The sequence below is a fragment of the Aphanomyces astaci genome (genome assembly GCF_000520075.1).
Source record: "Aphanomyces astaci strain APO3 unplaced genomic scaffold supercont1.84, whole genome shotgun sequence".
In the NCBI taxonomy this organism is placed as follows: domain Eukaryota; phylum Oomycota; class Saprolegniomycetes; order Saprolegniales; family Verrucalvaceae; genus Aphanomyces; species Aphanomyces astaci.
In genome coordinates, this window is record NW_009798347.1 from 70,989 (window position 1) to 87,838 (window position 16,850).

A 16,850-nucleotide genomic window follows, 5' to 3' on the forward strand; every position below is an offset into this window, starting at 1 on the left:
CAGACATGGCACACAGAGTGTGGTAGTTCCAGATGTGGGTGTCGTAGTCGATAGACGAGATCGCCACGCGTCCAAAAGGTTGAAGGAGGGCGGGGTCATCGACACGCGGTAACGCTTGACGAGGTCAGTGAGCTCAACAGCCAGAGTGTCGATACAACTCTCTTCCGTGACCTTGAGAGTTCGGAGGTGGTTGGCAATGACGGTGGGGTTGTTGTCCATGGGGTTAGATTCGAAACGAACCTTAAGAAGCTCAAAGAGCGAGTAGGGACACACCGTCGTCTGGTAGAGGCGACGAAGGTTAACCGAGATGGCAGACACTAAGAATGTGTGCGCGGCAGAGCACTGAGCTGCAAGCTTCTTGCCCGCCTCAACGTTGATCGCTTTGACCTGAATGGCGGCTGTGTGCGCTTTGATTTCCGCCAAACGCAAATTACGATCATACTCAGATAAGGAAATATCCACAACAAAAAATTCCCAGTTGTCGATCTCATCGAGTTCGAGGTAGGTCTTGCTGACCTTGAGAGCTTCGAGCCGGTTGCCACGAGGAACATGGTTGGGCTCGATGTAGAATCCCGCCAGATCACGTGTCGTCGCCTGGGACAAGAAGTCCGTTTTCCACAGAGTGTAGGCCAGAGGCCGCGACTCATCGAGTGGTGTGCCAACGAATGGCTGCGCAGAGGTAGGAGTCCAAGCGCCATGACAAAATCCAATACAAAAACCAAGTCAAATTTGACTGATGAGATGAGGGTTTCGCTGTATCAAGACCTGCTCGAAAAAAGCGTGAACGGCAAGCTCTCAAGGGATATTGTTCGTTCGGTCTGCACAACGTACGGTGTGCATCATTCGACGGGGCGGCGCATCTTCCAGCGAGGCAAGGCCACCAAGACGTCTGGTGGGATAGCGGACGTGACCGCACGCTTGAAGGGCAAGACAGGCCGACCAACAAAGTTCGCTCCTGAAGACATCGAGCAACGAATCAAGAACGTACCGCTACACAAGCGTCAAACGTACCGATCCCTTGCCGCTGCTACTGGGTTGTCTGTGTACCTGCTGTGGACGTTTGTCAAGAGAAAGTGGATGACAAGGCAATCAAGTTGGACAAGGCCGTGTCTCAAACCAAAGCAAAAAGAAGCACGCCGGGAATTTTGCTTGCAATTCAGAACTCAGCCGCCCAAGGACGTCATCAGTGACATGCAAGACGTGGTTCACTTGGACGAAAAGTGGTTCTACATGACCAAGTTGCGACGGCGCTTTCTTGTGTGGCATGACGAGAACATCATACCCCGGCACCTGCAGTCCAAGTCGCATATCACCAAGGTCATGTTTCTGGTCGCAGTGGCTCGCCCCAGACAAGGGTGGGATGGCAAAGTGGGCTGTTGGGAAATCGTGGAGCGAAAACCTGCAACAAGAAACAGCGTCAACCGACCAGCGGGGACTGAAGTTTTGACAAGCATCACCGTCACCAGAGACGTTTACCGCGACCCGTTTGTGCGCAAAGTGCTGCCCGCGTTGAAGTCAAGTTGGCGCTGGCCAAGCGGCGTTGAACGGGAACAGTGTTCTTTCAACAAGACAATGCGCGTCCGCACATTGCACCAGAAGACCCAGCGTTTGTCCGTGCAGCGTCAGAAGGAGGTTGGGACATTCAGATACGAAACCAACCACCACAATCGCCTGACCTAAATGTTCTCGACCTATGCTTCTTTAACTCTATTCAGACACTTCAACAATCCCTCGAGTGTCAGACGATGGGGGAGTTGATTGTTGCTGTGAAAGATTCGTTTGAGTTATTGTCGCCCATGACACTGGACAAAACCTTTTTGACATTACGACGTGTCATGAACGTTGTTATTGCATACGATGGTGACAATAGATATAAAATTCCTCGTAGCAAAGAGACTCAAGACGACGAGTTAGTGTTAGACATGATGAACTTGAGACTTGAGGAAGAAGGAAGGTTAGAAGAGGTGGCAGTTCTGTTGAGCAACCTGACTGTGATTTCAGACCTCAGCTCAGAAGATGAAATTAATTAAATTTAGATTCTGTACACTTGTTTTTACAATGTGGTTGAATTTCCGCTCGCAATAGTTCGAAAACAGAGGTAGTAGTACAGTACTTCACAGTCTCAAGTACACTCGGTAAGAACTCGCAAACGTGGTACCCCCATATTTTTATTCATATTTTTATTCATCTGATCCTTTCCATGTTTGTCGCGGCGAAAATGCAAAATTATGACCTAGCTGCTGATTGGGTAGCAAAAGGTGATCTGCATGACGATCGCCTATTGGTTCGAAACGTAACTCCAATAATTCAAATTATGAAATGCAAGCACCCATCCTCCGCCAGCGCGTCCAAAAAGGCTACAGCTTCGGGACAGAATCAAGCTTCTGCGTGCGTACGAGAACTCCCCACTTTCAGCCAGTGCCATTTGCGCCATTGACGGGATTGCATGGTCCACGTGGCAGACTTGGCTCACCAAGAAGGCCAAGTACTTGGCCATTGCGCGGAACAAGAAGCTCGCCTCGCTTGGGGAATCATCGGTGAAAAAGTCGTTCGAAATGGCTCTACCTCGTATTTTTCAAGTTTGATAATATACTCAGGTAATGCATCAATTATTGACACTGTTTTTGGTCAAGTTTTGGCCATGACTTCAAATCCCAGTAACTCGAGAACGAGAACGATTATTTTAATGCTGATAGCACCAAAATAGAATATAAAAAGCCACCATTTTTTGACGTATCATTCAGGATGATTGGACTACATTTCAGATTTGTATCGAAATTAAACGTTTTGAGCTTTATGGTCACGATTTTTGAGGTGAACCAATTCATGACACTCCTTAAAAACCTTGATGTTTGTATCCGATTAAATTAATATGCAAAATAGTTTGATTAAAAATATAATTGCATGCATTTCGCAATACGTAATAAAAACTTACATGAATTTAATTAGTCAGCGTAAAAAAAATGCAGTCACATTTTAATTCACTGCTGTGGATCACAACAGTAGTAGAGGCATAGTGGATGCCATCCACTCGTTGCGAGGAGCAATACGCTGCTGCTTCATTGTCTACGGTAGCGATGGCTCTAAAGTGAGTACTTCCATGTATCACATAGCTATGCACAACTGCCGTGATGCTCCCGTAGGCATGTATGGCCGGACAGCGTCAAAGGTTTCTAGTTGATATTCTATTTAAATACTTGTATTTTTTTGTTTGAGATTGAAAATAACTGACCAGACTTCAACATTGAGACGTGTGATAAAATATAGAGACGAGTATTATCATATCCAATCATACAAGGCCAACACGAAATATCGAGATGCTATTGGCTAAAAGTCAGACAGTCTCACAATTTTTGGTGCTGTGTCAACAATTGATGTATATTACTTGTACTACGTAGTAGCAGTACCTCAGTATATGCTCAGAGTACATAATGAATATTTTTAGCATAGGATTCGCCAATCACACGGGGTGAATGCAGTAGTAAACATCCACCTGTACAATTGGAAGAAAATAATTCCAAAACTGATAATTGATGGCTCCATACAAACTCTAATATAGTTTGGAGTGCAAAAGTTACTACGTACTAGTAGTAATACCGAGTTCACTGTATAATCTGATACCGGTCGATACCACGGTCCGAAAAAGAGTTCTTAATAACATTGGACTTTAACGTTTCTTGCATCCTTTCATCGTAAATACTGACATGTTCCAATTTCCAGGGATTAAATGTATGAAATAACTTGAAATGGCCCTGGATTAGTCAACGATTTCGATTTGATTGAATTTTTACACGAATTTCCGTGGCGGCACTTGCACTTGCACAAACGACGTGAAATGTCCTCAAGAAGTCCGCCGTCGGCGGAAGGTATCGGGAAAACGGCGGTGTCGAGCGCTCCTCGCAGCCACACACGTGCTCTCCTGTGGAAGAACTATCTCCTCAAGAAGAAGCATCCGATCAAATGGGCGTTTGAAGTCCTGTTGCCCGTCGCGTTCATCGTCCTCTTGGCAGGTCTCAAGACTCTCACCGACAACGTCCGCATTCCTGCAGGGTGGTCGGAAGCTCCCGCGACGTCTTTGTTTTCCACTGGGCCGACGGAAGGGAATACGTTCAACCTGTTCGCGAAACCCACGCCGTCGCTGTCGGATCTGCTCACATCGTCGTCCTCAACCTTCCGCACCCCCAAGTACTTTCTCACGGAAACCACTATGTCTGGTATCTTGGTGAATCTCGCGGCCACGTCCTTTGCCGACGGCATCCGCATGAACGAACTGACGTCGGCCGATCGCCGCGCGTGCCAGACCAGAGTCGTGTTTCAAGGCGCCGTCAACGTCGACCCGACGTCACCGAACGCACTTCCCCGAGAATGCCGCGGCAAGGTCGTACCTTACAAGCTCGCCATTATCCCGGACAATGCCTTCACGCGATCTTACTTTGCAGCGACACTGAGTCAATGGTACCCTCGCGTAGACGTCGGGCGCAGCGGCGGGTTGAACGTGACAATCCCTGGGTTTAACGACTCGGTGATCTTTTTCAACTCGACCGACGCCTTGGACGCGTACGTCACAGGTACGTCGCTAGCTAGTATTACTAGCTGCATGTTGTGTCATATTAGCATGACATGAGATCAACAGGAAACACGTACGGAAAGGACTCGTCGAATCCCAAGATCTTCGCCGGGTTGGTCTTCAATGAGCACCCCACGACCCTGGGCGTCGCGGGCTCGATCGACTATACCCTTCGGTTCAACTCGACCGCGGGACGACAAGGCAGCATGGGCGACGTCCCCAAGACCAGCCGCATTCTGTACGACCCGTACCAGCGCTCCATTACCACGTCCATTTACTCTCGGTACCCTCCATCTCCGCCATCAGCACATTTCCTTCTTCATGGCAATATGGCTGTGGATGATGATGTAGATATACGCAACGAGGATTCATGACGCTGCAGACAGCAGTCGCGCGGTTTGCCACGTGTGTACCCGTGTGGAATGGCACGACCACCTCGGGCGAGTGCACGCAAACCAACAGCCGCGTCAAGGACGGATCGCTGGACAGTCGGTTCCTGGTCCAAGTCCAGAACGACCTGTACTTGAACAAACTCGTCGACTCTGCCAACGCGTTCGTCAGAGTCACCAACAACAACAACTCCACCATCTCGTCTTTGGCGTTGTCGTGGGCCCGGATGGACGACGCGGCCCTGGAACTGCTGGCGCTACCACTTCGACAGGCCCCGCAGCCAGTCCTCGGCAGCGCCGTCTTCCCCCTGCCCATCCAAGCGTACACGTCGTCGCCGTTCTACACGCTTGTGGACCGGTACTTTGCGCTCGTGTTTGTCATCTCGTACTTGTACGCCATCTCGTCTGTGCTTGTGGCGCTCATCCACGAGAAGGAGACCAAGTCCCGCGAACTGCTCAAGATCATGGGCGTCTCCGAACGTGCGATCGTGCTGTCGTGGTACGCCACGTACGGCGGGGTGTTCTTGGCGGCGGCAGTGTTGCAGGCGGCGGCCGGGAGCGTCAACCTCTTCCCCAACACGAACGTGCTCCTGTCGTTCGTGTTCTTCTTTGTGTTTGGGCTGGCCGTGCTCAGCTACGGGTTTATGGTGAGCGCGCTCTTCTCGAAGGCCCGCACAGGCGCGTACGTTGGCATCATCGGCTTCTTCGGCATGTACCTCGTCTCAGCCGCGTTCACCCCCGACACGGACGAACGGGTCAAGACATGGAGCTGCCTCTTGGCCCCCGTCGCGCTGAGCTTTGGCACGTCGGCGCTCGCGAGTGCCGAGACCAACTCGCTCGGCCTATCGTTTGCAAATGCCAGCGATCCATTCAACAACTTTCGATTTGCCACGTCGTTATGGATGCTCGCGGTGGACGTGGTGTTGTACACGCTCTTGGGCATGTACTTTGAGCTGGTGGTCCCGAAAGAGTATGGGGTGCCGCTGCCGTGGCACTTTCCGTGCACGTTCTGGATGAAGTCGCGCCAGGCGCCGCCATCGACTTATGCGTTGGCCGATACGCATGACAACGACAAGGACGTTCCCATGGAAGACATGGGCTTGGACATGCGGCTACAAGAAACGTCGGGCGACGCCCTTTCCATTCAAAACTTGCGCAAAGTGTTTGCCGTGCCTGGTGGAGTAAAGGTCGCGGTGAAAGGTATCAACTTAACCATGTACAAGAACCAGATCACGTGCTTATTGGGGCACAACGGCGCCGGCAAGACAACGCTGATCTCCATGCTGACGGGTATGATTCCAGCGACGAGCGGCGACGCCACCGTCCACGGTCTGTCGCTGCGACGGGACCTGCCAACCATCCGCCGTTCGCTGGGCATGTGTCCGCAGCACGATGTTCTGTACGGCGAACTCACGGTACACGAACACTTGTCGTTCTACGGTCAGGTCAAGGGGTACCGAGGCGCCGACCTCGACGCTCAAGTAGACGCCAAAATCGTCGAAGTGGGGCTGACGGAGAAGCGTCAGGTCAAGGCCAGCGACTTGTCGGGGGGGATGAAGCGCAAGTTGAGTCTAGCGATTGCGTTGCTGGGCGACAGTCAGGTGGTATTTCTGGACGAGCCGACGTCTGGCATGGACCCGTACAGCCGTCGCAGCAGTTGGGAAATCATCCTCAACAACCGATACAACCGCATCATCGTGTTGACCACGCACTTTATGGACGAAGCCGACATCTTGGGCGACCGCATTGCTATCATGGCGGAAGGGGAGCTGCGATGCTGTGGGTCGTCCTTGTTCCTCAAGAATAGGTATGGCGCCGGCTACAACTTTTCGCTCGTCAAGACGGACGACTGCGACACGGATGCGCTGATGGCGTTCGTGCGATCCCACGTCGACACTGCCAAAGTGCTCAGCAACGTGGGCACAGAAGTGTCGTTTCAGCTCCCATTAGACTGCTCGCACTTGTTTGCGCCTATGTTTGTCGAGCTGGATGCCAACTTGGCTCATTTGGGTGTGCTCTCGTACGGCATTTCTGTGACAACGTTGGAAGAAGTGTTCATCAAGGTGGCCGAGCTGGGCGACGTGGGCCAGCAGCACACTCTGCAACCTCGGAATGACCACGTGGCAGCAGTCAAGCCCGAACCGTTTGCGCTGCAGACGCCCCGGTTCGCAGATCACTTTCGCGCGCTGTTTCTAAAGCGGTTCCGCACCGCCAGACGGGACAAGCGCATGGTGCTGTTCGGGGCGCTTCTGCCGGTTGTGTTTTTGACGCTGGGGGTGCTCCTGCTCAACTACAGCTCCCTGACCAAGAACGACATGGCGATGGCGGTCAACACGGACGGATATCCCCAACAACGAGGCGCGACGCCGTACTTTTGCGCGGGGGGCCGCTGCAGCGACATCTTTGCCAACATTGCCAATGGAAAGCGACTGGACATTGCCCTGCCAGTCTATACATCGTCGACGCCGACCGTGTTCAACGTCACGTACACCAACCCGAGCATCAACGAGACCGACACGACGGGTTTCTGCCTGCGAGCGGCCGAAGAAGCGTTCCGCGAAGCCTACAACAGCAACAACAACCTCGTCCAGTTTGGCGGGTTTGTGGCCCAATCTGATCCCGCGGTCAACGTGTTTGGGTACAACGTCATGGTCAATACGACCGCCACGCACTCGGCCATTGTGTACAAAGCCATGCTAGACCACGCGTTGGTGCAGTCGTTGTCGTCGTCATCGTCGGCATCATCATCTAGCCCCGTGTTTTTAAGAGTCACGAGCCACCCGCTGCCGCTCACGTCGGCGTCCAAGCTGCTCTTTACGACGTTTCTGTCGTTCATTGCGACCATTTTCATCGCGATTGCGTTTGCATTCTTCACAGCGTCAATCGTGCCGTACCTCGTCCACGAGAAGCACCCGACGCACAACTCCAAGCACCAACAGTTGGTCAGTGGCGTGAGTTTGCCGGCGTTCTGGCTCGCCACGTACGCGTGGGACCTGCTGTTTTACGCGATTCCGGGCGGCTTTGGCCTGGGGGTGATCTACTTGTTTGAGATTACTCCGTTCACGGGCAAAGACTGCGCCACGTGCACGTCGCAGCCGTTTGCGGCCGTGGCGGTCGTATTTGTACTGTTTGGGTTTGCGCTCTGCTCGTTCTGCTACTGCCTGTCGTATTTGTTTGTCGACAGCGCGTCGTCGCAGACGTACGTGATCATGGTCAACATATTTTTGGGCGTGGTGTTGATGACAATATCGCAAGTGCTCGACGTGGTGGCCAGCACGACCGAGATCAACAAGGTACGGGGGGTGCTTTATATGCGTCATGCTGACCATAATGATGATGATGATGGGGGTCGTGATGTTTATAGTCGCTCAAGTTTATCTGGCGGCTGTCGCCGCTGTTCAATCTGGGCAATGCGCTCAACAACTTGAGTGTCCAGAGTCTCCTCAACAGTTTGTTCTCGTCGACCAGCACCAAGAGCTCGTTCGACCTGGATGTGACGGGGTGGGAGATTGCATTCTTGGCGGGGGAAGCCGTCGTGTTTCCCCTTGTCGCAATTGGCATTGACTACGCCCTGAGCTTCCCCAAGATCAAGGCCATGATCGCAAAGGACCCCGTGGTGATGTCCGCCCCCATGACCATCGACGACGACGTGGCGGCAGAAGGGCGCCGCGTGGCTGGCGGAGACGTGGATGACTACGCAGTGGTCATGCAGCACCTGCGCAAGGTGTACAAGGGCGGAAAGGTGGGTCTGAACGACCTGACGCTGGCTCTGCCCAAAGGCGAGTGCTTTGGCTACCTCGGGATCAACGGCGCCGGCAAGACGTCCACGATGAAGATCCTCACGGGGGACGTGCTGCCGACGTCTGGCTCGGCAACCCTCGGGGGGTTTGACATCATGTCGCAGCAGATCGAAGTGCGTCGGCTGATCGGGTACTGCCCACAGTTTGACGCACTGATCGACCTGCTGACCGTTCGTGAACACTTGGAACTGTTTGCGTCCATCAAGGGCGTGCCATCCAAACGCATCTGCGACACGGTCAAGGACAAAATGGACCAGATGAACTTGAACGACTTTGAGCACAAGTTGGCCGGGACGTTGAGCGGCGGCAACAAGCGCAAGCTGTCGGTGGCGATCGCTCTGATTGGGTCGCCCCCGATCATCTTCTTGGACGAACCATCCACGGGCATGGACCCCGTGTCCCGTCGGTTCATGTGGGATGTCATTGCCGACATTTCCACGCGCAGCAAAGAGTCGACGATTCTGCTGACCACGCACAGCATGGAGGAGTGCGAGGCGCTGTGCAGCCGCGTGGGTATCATGGTGGGCGGGTCGTTGAGCTGCCTTGGCAGCATCCAGCACCTGAAGAACCGCTTTGGCGACGGAATGATGATGCATGTCTGGGTGGCCCCCGTGCTGTCTGCCGACGTGGACCACATGATCAGCACGTCGCCTTCGCTGGAAGGAGTGGCCACGTTGACCAAGGACCAGCTGGTGGACGTGTGTGCGTCGTTGGCCAAACCCCACCGCGCCGACCAGATCAGCATGGAGCATGCGACGGGGTATGTGCTGGCGGAATCGCTCGGCCGCAACGACTACGTCCGCGTGCGGGACTTTTGCGCGTGGTGGCTCAGTGAAGACCGCTTTGAAAAGATGGCGGCGTACCTGGGCCAGAGCTTTGGGGAGCCGAATGTGCTGCTATTGGAGCGCCAGAACGACCTGTCGCGGTTCAAGTTGGTCGGTGCCAAGCACACGCTGGCGCTGTCCAACGTGTTTTCGCTCATCGAATCGACCAAAACCGACTTGCACGTCAAGGAGTACACCGTGTCGCAGACCACCCTCGAGCAAATCTTCAACAACTTTGCGTCCCAGCAAACCCAAGAAATGGGCGTCGCGCGGGGCGTGGAAAAGGCAGCAGCGGGCGACCACTACCAAGCCATGCCGTAGCAACTGTCTGGTCTGATGGCCATGTTTGCTTAAATGCAAAGAAGTGCCATTTTGAGAATTGAACGTGGCAGATTGCACGGTAAAGGTGATTTGACACGTGGTTGATTTAAGAGGCGGGCTGCCACCGGTAGTTATACTGACCATGCATTCCCGCGTTAAACGTCGATTACGATCTTATTTCTCTGGCTGTTGCTGCTGGTCGTGCAAAGACCGAGCTTTGTCGGCCATCTATACATGGGCAACCATGAGCAAAGTCAAGGGCAAACTCAAACCTTTTCCTGGACTTGCTGCAAGCATTCCCAGCCTGCCAAGACCTTGCGAGCAATCAGTTCCGAGTCCTACAGACAGTTGGCTTGGTTGAATGCTACATGGTATCTATACATCCACTGGCCCACCGTGTCGTGTCGAGATTGTTCGATCTCCATGCGGGCATTGGCTTGCAAGATCTTGGCCCTGCGCATGAGTCTCCATCATGCCATGGACCACGGGCGAGACAAGAGACCTACCAAGATTGCCCTTGCTCATTCGGCCACTGGAATCTCCGCGCTGTCCGAAGAATCTCGCGGTACAATCGCAGGACTTCGGACGTGGACTTGACATATCGTGTCATGATTGTCGAATGGATAGACAGGGCAATTGCTGGAGTACACACTAATTTGGAGTGACCAACACTATTTATAAGCCATGTCGACATCCAGTATGGCAACCAACTGTGATGAGAGTGCTATGGCGATCGTGCCGTTCTCGTACACGAGGTACACTGCATTGCGCGTCCATTCATATCCGTTGTCATGGACATGATGTAGTCCATTTCACGCTGCCCACTTGGCGGCCGAGCGCTTGTTCCACTTGGATGACATCAGCATCCACATCAAGCAAGAATGGAAGCCCGATGGTCGCGGCGGCACCGAGCTGGGATTCGGAGCCCACGTATACAATGCGGCGGTGATGCTCGCGTTCTACATCCACAGATACGACCTGTCTTTCATCCTTCCCGACTACTCCTAACCTCACATCCTCATCACGAACCCTTCCATCGTCCGGCAACGGCGTGTCCTGGAGCTCGGGTGCGGGACCGGCTTGGTGGCCATCGCGGCTGCCCATGCAGGTGGTGCATCCTGCCCGTTTCCTCAAGGGAGCTCACCTTTCTTGCCTAGGAGCCAGCCACGTACTTGCGACCGACGGCGACGCCAACGTGGTGACGCTAGCCCAGCACAACATCGACACCAACACGCCCCCCGAAGCCACTTCGACCTTTTCGTGCCACGCCGCAAAGCATTTCTGGTACATTCACCAAGAATACACTATTTCCTTTCGTACTTTTGTCTCTGACGTTTCGCCATGCAACAATTTCGATTGACAGGGGTGAAGACGTGGACGCCCTCGGGGCTTTCGATGTGGTGCTGGGGGCCGACATCATCGCATGTCCGTACGAAGCCGCGTACGACGCGCTGCTGCTGTCGCTGCGGCACTTGCTGGCGTCGCCGTCCACCGTGGCGTTGGTCGCGTACAAGCAGCGCCACGGGTCAGAAGCCAAGTTCTTTTTCAAGCTGAAAAAGGAGTTTGATGTGGCGGTCGTTCCCAAAGGCGACTACCACGCCGACTTTCGTGGGGAAGGCATTGATATTCTGCGACTATCGAGAAAAGAGCAGCGGAATCTGTCGTAAACTCCAAATAGTGTTGTCCGGAACGTTGGTCATTGCACTAGTGAAAAATCCCCATACATTCATTCTCGTTTGACGTCAATCTCGATGTACTAGTATATATACATACATAGTGTAAGAGCACACGGCGTTGTATTGTAGTGTGCGACACAGGGTAGTGATAGTGTGGCTGCTATATTTACAGTTGTAGTGTCCATATTGTTGAAAGCCAACACTCTTGCACATATATAAATGTACGACGACAGACGTCTGCAGCATCTCGTTGTGCATTCATTCGTTTATCAGAAACGCCTACGCTTCTAGCATCGCCCGCAGAATCGCGTTCACCTTTTCAGGATGGACGCGACCCTGAGAGTCCTTCATCACTTGCCCGACAAAGTACCCAAACAGCTGCGCCTTGCCGCTTTGGAATGCGGCCACGTTCTTGGCATTATTCTACCCAGACGCACCCCAACCAGTCATTCTTTACTCGATCCCCGATAGTCCAATGAATGGCTGACACGTACCGGGTTGGTCACGACGTTGCGGCAATACGCGCGTAACGTTTCGTCGTCCGTGATAAGCTTCCACCCGTTGCGCTCGACAATGTCCACAGGCCGCCCCGTCGTGTCTTCGTAGTACATGTGCTGGATCAACTCCTATGCGACACATACATATATATTTATATAATTGACCAGCAATATGTACATACCTTGGCAATTTTGCCAGAAATCGTTTCTTCAACGATCAAATCCAGCATTTCCCCCAGTCGAGACGGGGATACAGGACTCTCGCGAATATCCGTGTTGGTCGCTACAGCCAACACAAAGATCAATCTATAACACAAATATATATATTCGTCGTTGCGATGTACCTTTGAGCAACGAAAACAGTTCGTTGAGCACCCAGTTGGACGCCAATCGGTGCGGTCGGCCTGTGGCCACCTCTTCAAAGTACGCGACAGCGTGCGGGGTATGGACCTACCACACCGTTAGAATAATTAATAATCATATTATTGTCGATTTGATACAAATTTGGGGAGGGGGTGCAATCGACCAAATCGATCGACAATCGATCTGATTGGTTGAATTTCATTGAGAAATGGGTTTTTATTGGTTAATAATTTTGAGCTCATCTGAAGTAGCCAATCAAATCGATTTAAATTCCAACGAGAAACCACAACACAATGAAATTTCACTTGAAAGCACAATAAACAATATATATAATTACCAGGATGGCGCTTTCGTAGGCCGAGAGGCCATAGTCGCGACCGAGGCGCGCTTTCATTTGGTCGGGCAGCTCTGGCAGACTCGCCTTGGCGTCGTCGACAAACCTGGCCGAGATGACGAGCGGCGGCAGGTCCGGCTCGGGAAAGAACCGGTAGTCCTTGGCGCCTTCCTTGGATCGCATGCGCCGCTACATGTCCGCTCGCTCCATCATGCTTCTTTCATCACAGGAGCCGCCTACCGTCATGCCAGTCGCGGCATCAAACGTCCGCGTCTCCTTCTCGATTGGCAGCCCCGTGGCTTCGATGTGCCGCACCTGGGCGTGTGCTCGCTCTGTCACACATTTAAATCAACTGACGAGACAGTACCTGGCGCTCCATCTCAAACTCGACGGCCCGCATGAGGTGGCGGATGCTGTTCATGTTCTTCACCTCCACGCGCTCGCCGAACGGGTGCTCCTCTGCCGCCTTCGGACGGACGCTCACGTTCAAGTCGCAGCGCATGGAGCCGTCCTCCATGTTGCCGTCGCAGGTGCCGATGTGACGAAGCAGATGCTGGACTTCCCGAAGCACTTGGCCTGCTTCCGCGGCGCTGCGCAGGTCCGGCTCGAACACGATCTCCATGAGACCGGTCCCCGCGCGGTTCAAATCGACGTGCGTCGCGTCCAACGTGTGCAAACTCTTGCCGGAATCCTGCTCGATCTGGATGCGGTTGATGCGCACCTGCTTCTCGACCCACTCGTTGGCGTCGGCAGCTGCGTGAAGAAGTGAGGAGGAGGAATGCTCGGAAACGAAGTGTACCTGCGAGCTGTTTCTGGGCCGCGTTTTTCTCTTTGCGGCTGGAAAAGTTGGTGTTGCGCGCGACGGTGTCGCCCGCAGTGTCCTTGACGTGGAATTTGAGGATGCCGTTCGAGGCGATCGGCGCGCGTTGCTGCGTGATCTGGTACCCCAATGGCAAGTCACAGTAAAAGTAGTGCTTTCGCTCGAACACGCTCTGAAGGTTCACGTCGCTCTGCAATGCATGGGCAGTGCGGACGGCTTGGGCGACACATGACCGATTCAAGGACGGCAACGTTCCAGGCATGGCCGCATCAAAGAAAGACACGCGGCTGTTCGGCAAGAAGGCCGCGGACTTGGACGCCGCGCTCGAGCCTGAGAACAGCTTGGACGCCGACAGAATCTGCGCATGGATCTCCAGACCAATACACACTTCCCACTTCGCCAACGACATGATGATGGCCGCAACGAGTCGAGTCCAATTGGTGATGGAATATCCGGATAATGTCCACCTCCGGATAAAACCCACTCAGGATGACGTCGGAGTGACGATGACGTTCGAACGGCGACGAAGCACAGTACATCGTACACACCGTTTGGGATCATTTTCCAATTCATCAACTCGAACACAGCCATGACGACACCAACGACCATGCAAGCCATCCACATCACTGCCCCTGGGGATGCCAACGTCCTCCAGATTTCCACCCGCGACGTTCCTGTGCCACGCGATGGTGAGGTCCTCATCAAGGTGCATGCGGCCGGCTTGAACCGCCTCGACATTTTGCAGCGCAAGGGGGCGTACCCTGCCCCTCCAGGTGCGTCGGACGTGCTCGGCCTGGACGTGGCGGGCGAAATTGTGGGGTTTGGACCCAACACCACCGCGGAATCGTCCGGCTGGAAGCTCGGCGACAAGGTATGCGCTTTGTTGTCTGGGGGTGGCTACGCCCAGTACGCCACGGCGGTGGCCTCCCATTGCCTTCCTGTGCCCAACGGATGGACGTTCATCGAAGCGGCGTCGCTGCCTGAAACGTACTTCACGGTATGGAGCAACGTGTTTCAACGCGCCAAGTTGAGCGGCGTCGACACGTTTCTCGTCCAAGGCGGCAGTTCCGGCATCGGCATCACGGCCATCCAGTTGGCCAAGGCCTTTGGCCATCGCGTGTTCGTGACGGCGGGGTCGGCGGACAAGTGCCGCGAGTGCCAAGCGTTCGGTGCCGACGTGGCCATCAACTACCGCGAGGACGACTTTGTTGCGGTGATCAAGGCGGCGACGGACGGCCGCGGCGTGGACGTCATCTTGGACATGGTCGGGGGCGACTATATTCCCCGGGAGATCGACGCCTTGGCCACCGACGGTTGCCTCGTGATGATCGCGTTGCAACGAGGCGCGGCGGCCCAAGTGGACCTGGCGCAGATCCTCCGGCGCCGCCTCACGCTGACCGGCTCGACGCTCCGGGCGCGGGAAGTGCCGTTCAAAGCTGCTATCGCCGCCGACTTGAAGAACCGCGTGTGGCCGCTGCTGGAAGCAAAGACGGTGATAAAGCCGGCCGTGCACAAAGTGTTTCCGCTGGCAGACGCCGCCGCCGCGCATGCCCTCATGGAGACCAGCACCCACATCGGAAAGATCATGTTGGAAGTGGCCCATTAAGCTTGCCCTGATGCAATCGTCACATGGATGTTGATGTTGTCTGAATGTAGATGTCACGTAGGTGGCGGATTCCTGACTCGGCCGTACTGTACTGTATGCTCAACGTACAGATCGTTATCTGACGAGGTGGTTTGACAGCTATACAGTAAGTAGGTCAATGGGGTACTTCTAGCAGTTGCCAGCTACCGTATAATAGGACGTTCAGTATGATGCCACGTTGTATTGAATGTGCTAGACTTGCATGTGTCCGTGTTAGAATGGCTACAAGATGCGAGGACATCTGTACGAATATTGTACTCGAAGTAGTACGTAAGTGTACTGTGAAGTACAAAGTATATGAACAAAGGTTAAGTTTTCGTGTCTTGTTCCAGTGGACAGTCGTCGGCGGTGTGTTGCGGTAGTCGGCGGGCGTTGTGGATGAGTTTCCGCCGCCGCGCTTGGCGCTTGGCCTCGATTTCGTCGAGGGTGGCGAGTCGCGACTTTCGGATATCGATCGCGTCAAAGCAAAACGCGGCGATTTCTTTCATCGAGTAGTTGGCCGCTTTGAGCAAATTCATGCGCTCGTTGTGGTCGAATTTGCGCACGCGGCTTCGCTTTGTCGCCCACGACACTGGCGACGTCAGGTCGATGCGCTCTTGGCGTGAGTGGTGACGGGCGAGTCCCACGGGTGGCCCTGTGTCGGCTGGCAAGGCGCTGCCGCCATGGTCCAGGTCAAACACGTAAATGGTGGCCGTCGTGAACGCGAGCCGCTTCGTCATCGTCGCAGGAGACGTTGGCTGTGCTGGAGCAGGGATGGCTGAGGTGGCGCGTGCTAGTAAAGACGGCGATGGCGACATGGGAGTGGGCCAGCGACAATGGGCGTTTTATTCGTTTTCGCAAGTGTGCCATCATCCATCTGGAGGGGTGGTGGGGTGCGACGTTACAGCCCTCGAATTCTAGATACAGAAATACTACACAGGAAGAAGGACACTGGACGTTTGTATATGGCGGGCCATTGCAAAAGCAAGGTACTACTTATATCAAGGTCGAGAGGTTCAACGGCCGTCACTGGCATCATGGCGACGCCGAGGCTCTCTATCGCATGGCTGGAAGGTGGCAGAGATGGCACAATGTAGACGATTGGCATGTCGTAGCTGGCATTGGTATGTTTTATTTGAATGCAGAACCGATGCACATCGGATGTTGGTCGATCCAGCCAAGCGTTCAGACGATATGTATCCACACTCCCGCTATACTTTCCCGAGATGCTCCTGTCATGGAGGTCTCGTTGCCTTGATGGAAGAAATCTCCACATGCTGCTGCAGATTTTGGACGACTGAGGTGACTGTATTGATTTGCTGATTTTGCACGTGGTACATGTCCATGTAGAGGCATGTAGTGGACGCAGCAGCGTACGGTCACACACAGTCAACTACAAACGACGTTTACGGCAGCATCCACTGTGTGGCGAAGGAGTTTCATGTACTAATTTCCGCCCAGCTTGTCCTACTACTACCGGTACTGTACGTAGTACTTCTACTTTTGAAGTCTCGTAACTCTGGGGGTACAGTATTGCAAAAACGTGCATCGTCAACACTTTATCACTTGATGCAGGACCACTATCGCTTGTCCAAATTTTGCTCGACGAATTTCTCAATCTGAAAAATTCTCACT

The 16,850-nt window shown here is 53.8% G+C and overlaps 7 protein-coding genes across 8 annotated transcripts; 4 read left to right on the plus strand and 3 right to left on the minus strand.

Annotated features, from left to right (window-relative positions):
- Positions 1–741: 741 nt before the first annotated feature.
- On the plus strand, positions 742–1,680 carry H257_16317 (hypothetical protein; the record flags this gene model as incomplete). The annotated part of the gene is made up of 1 exon (XM_009844692.1): positions 742–1,680. One exon carries the CDS (start codon positions 742–744, stop codon positions 1,678–1,680), a length of 939 nt encoding a protein of 312 aa, XP_009842994.1.
- Positions 1,681–3,763: 2,083 nt separating this feature from the next.
- Positions 3,764–10,086, plus strand: H257_16318 (hypothetical protein). The gene is made up of 4 exons (XM_009844693.1): positions 3,764–4,568; positions 4,634–4,850; positions 4,919–8,249; positions 8,321–10,086. The coding sequence occupies exons 1-4, from the start codon at positions 3,836–3,838 to the stop codon at positions 9,899–9,901; spliced, it is 5,862 nt and encodes a 1,953-aa protein (XP_009842995.1). The 5' UTR covers positions 3,764–3,835; the 3' UTR covers positions 9,902–10,086.
- H257_16319 (hypothetical protein) lies at positions 9,864–10,511 on the minus strand (the record flags this gene model as incomplete). The annotated part of the gene is made up of 4 exons (XM_009844694.1): positions 9,864–10,129; positions 10,174–10,239; positions 10,297–10,354; positions 10,408–10,511. 4 exons carry the CDS (start codon positions 10,509–10,511, stop codon positions 10,076–10,078), a joined length of 282 nt encoding a protein of 93 aa, XP_009842996.1. The 3' UTR covers positions 9,864–10,075.
- A 76-nt stretch (positions 10,512–10,587) lies between these two features.
- Positions 10,588–11,643, plus strand: H257_16320. 2 transcript variants are annotated; one of them, XM_009844696.1, is made up of 4 exons: positions 10,588–10,656; positions 10,708–11,009; positions 11,059–11,185; positions 11,265–11,643. In XM_009844696.1, the coding sequence occupies exons 2-4, from the start codon at positions 10,783–10,785 to the stop codon at positions 11,268–11,270; spliced, it is 360 nt and encodes a 119-aa protein (XP_009842998.1). In that variant the 5' UTR covers positions 10,588–10,656; positions 10,708–10,782; the 3' UTR covers positions 11,271–11,643. The 2 variants fall into 2 exon arrangements, with proteins under 2 accessions (XP_009842998.1, XP_009842997.1); XM_009844695.1 differs by having other exon boundaries at positions 11,059–11,643.
- Positions 11,644–11,804: 161 nt separating this feature from the next.
- H257_16321 (aspartyl/glutamyl-tRNA(Asn/Gln) amidotransferase, B subunit) lies at positions 11,805–14,073 on the minus strand. Its single transcript, XM_009844697.1, has 8 exons — positions 13,571–14,073; positions 13,139–13,524; positions 13,012–13,086; positions 12,775–12,960; positions 12,419–12,524; positions 12,257–12,357; positions 12,072–12,203; positions 11,805–12,000 (listed from the first exon to the last, which is right to left on the minus strand). Exons 1-8 carry the CDS (start codon positions 13,998–14,000, stop codon positions 11,857–11,859), a joined length of 1,560 nt encoding a protein of 519 aa, XP_009842999.1. The 5' UTR covers positions 14,001–14,073; the 3' UTR covers positions 11,805–11,856.
- Positions 14,074–14,091: 18 nt separating this feature from the next.
- Positions 14,092–15,414, plus strand: H257_16322 (hypothetical protein). The gene has a single exon (XM_009844698.1). The coding sequence runs from the start codon at positions 14,181–14,183 to the stop codon at positions 15,195–15,197; it is 1,017 nt and encodes a 338-aa protein (XP_009843000.1). The 5' UTR covers positions 14,092–14,180; the 3' UTR covers positions 15,198–15,414.
- Positions 15,415–15,480: 66 nt separating this feature from the next.
- On the minus strand, positions 15,481–16,180 carry H257_16323 (hypothetical protein). The gene has a single exon (XM_009844699.1). The coding sequence runs from the start codon at positions 16,031–16,033 to the stop codon at positions 15,545–15,547; it is 489 nt and encodes a 162-aa protein (XP_009843001.1). The 5' UTR covers positions 16,034–16,180; the 3' UTR covers positions 15,481–15,544.
- Between the last annotated feature and the right edge of the window lie 670 nt (positions 16,181–16,850).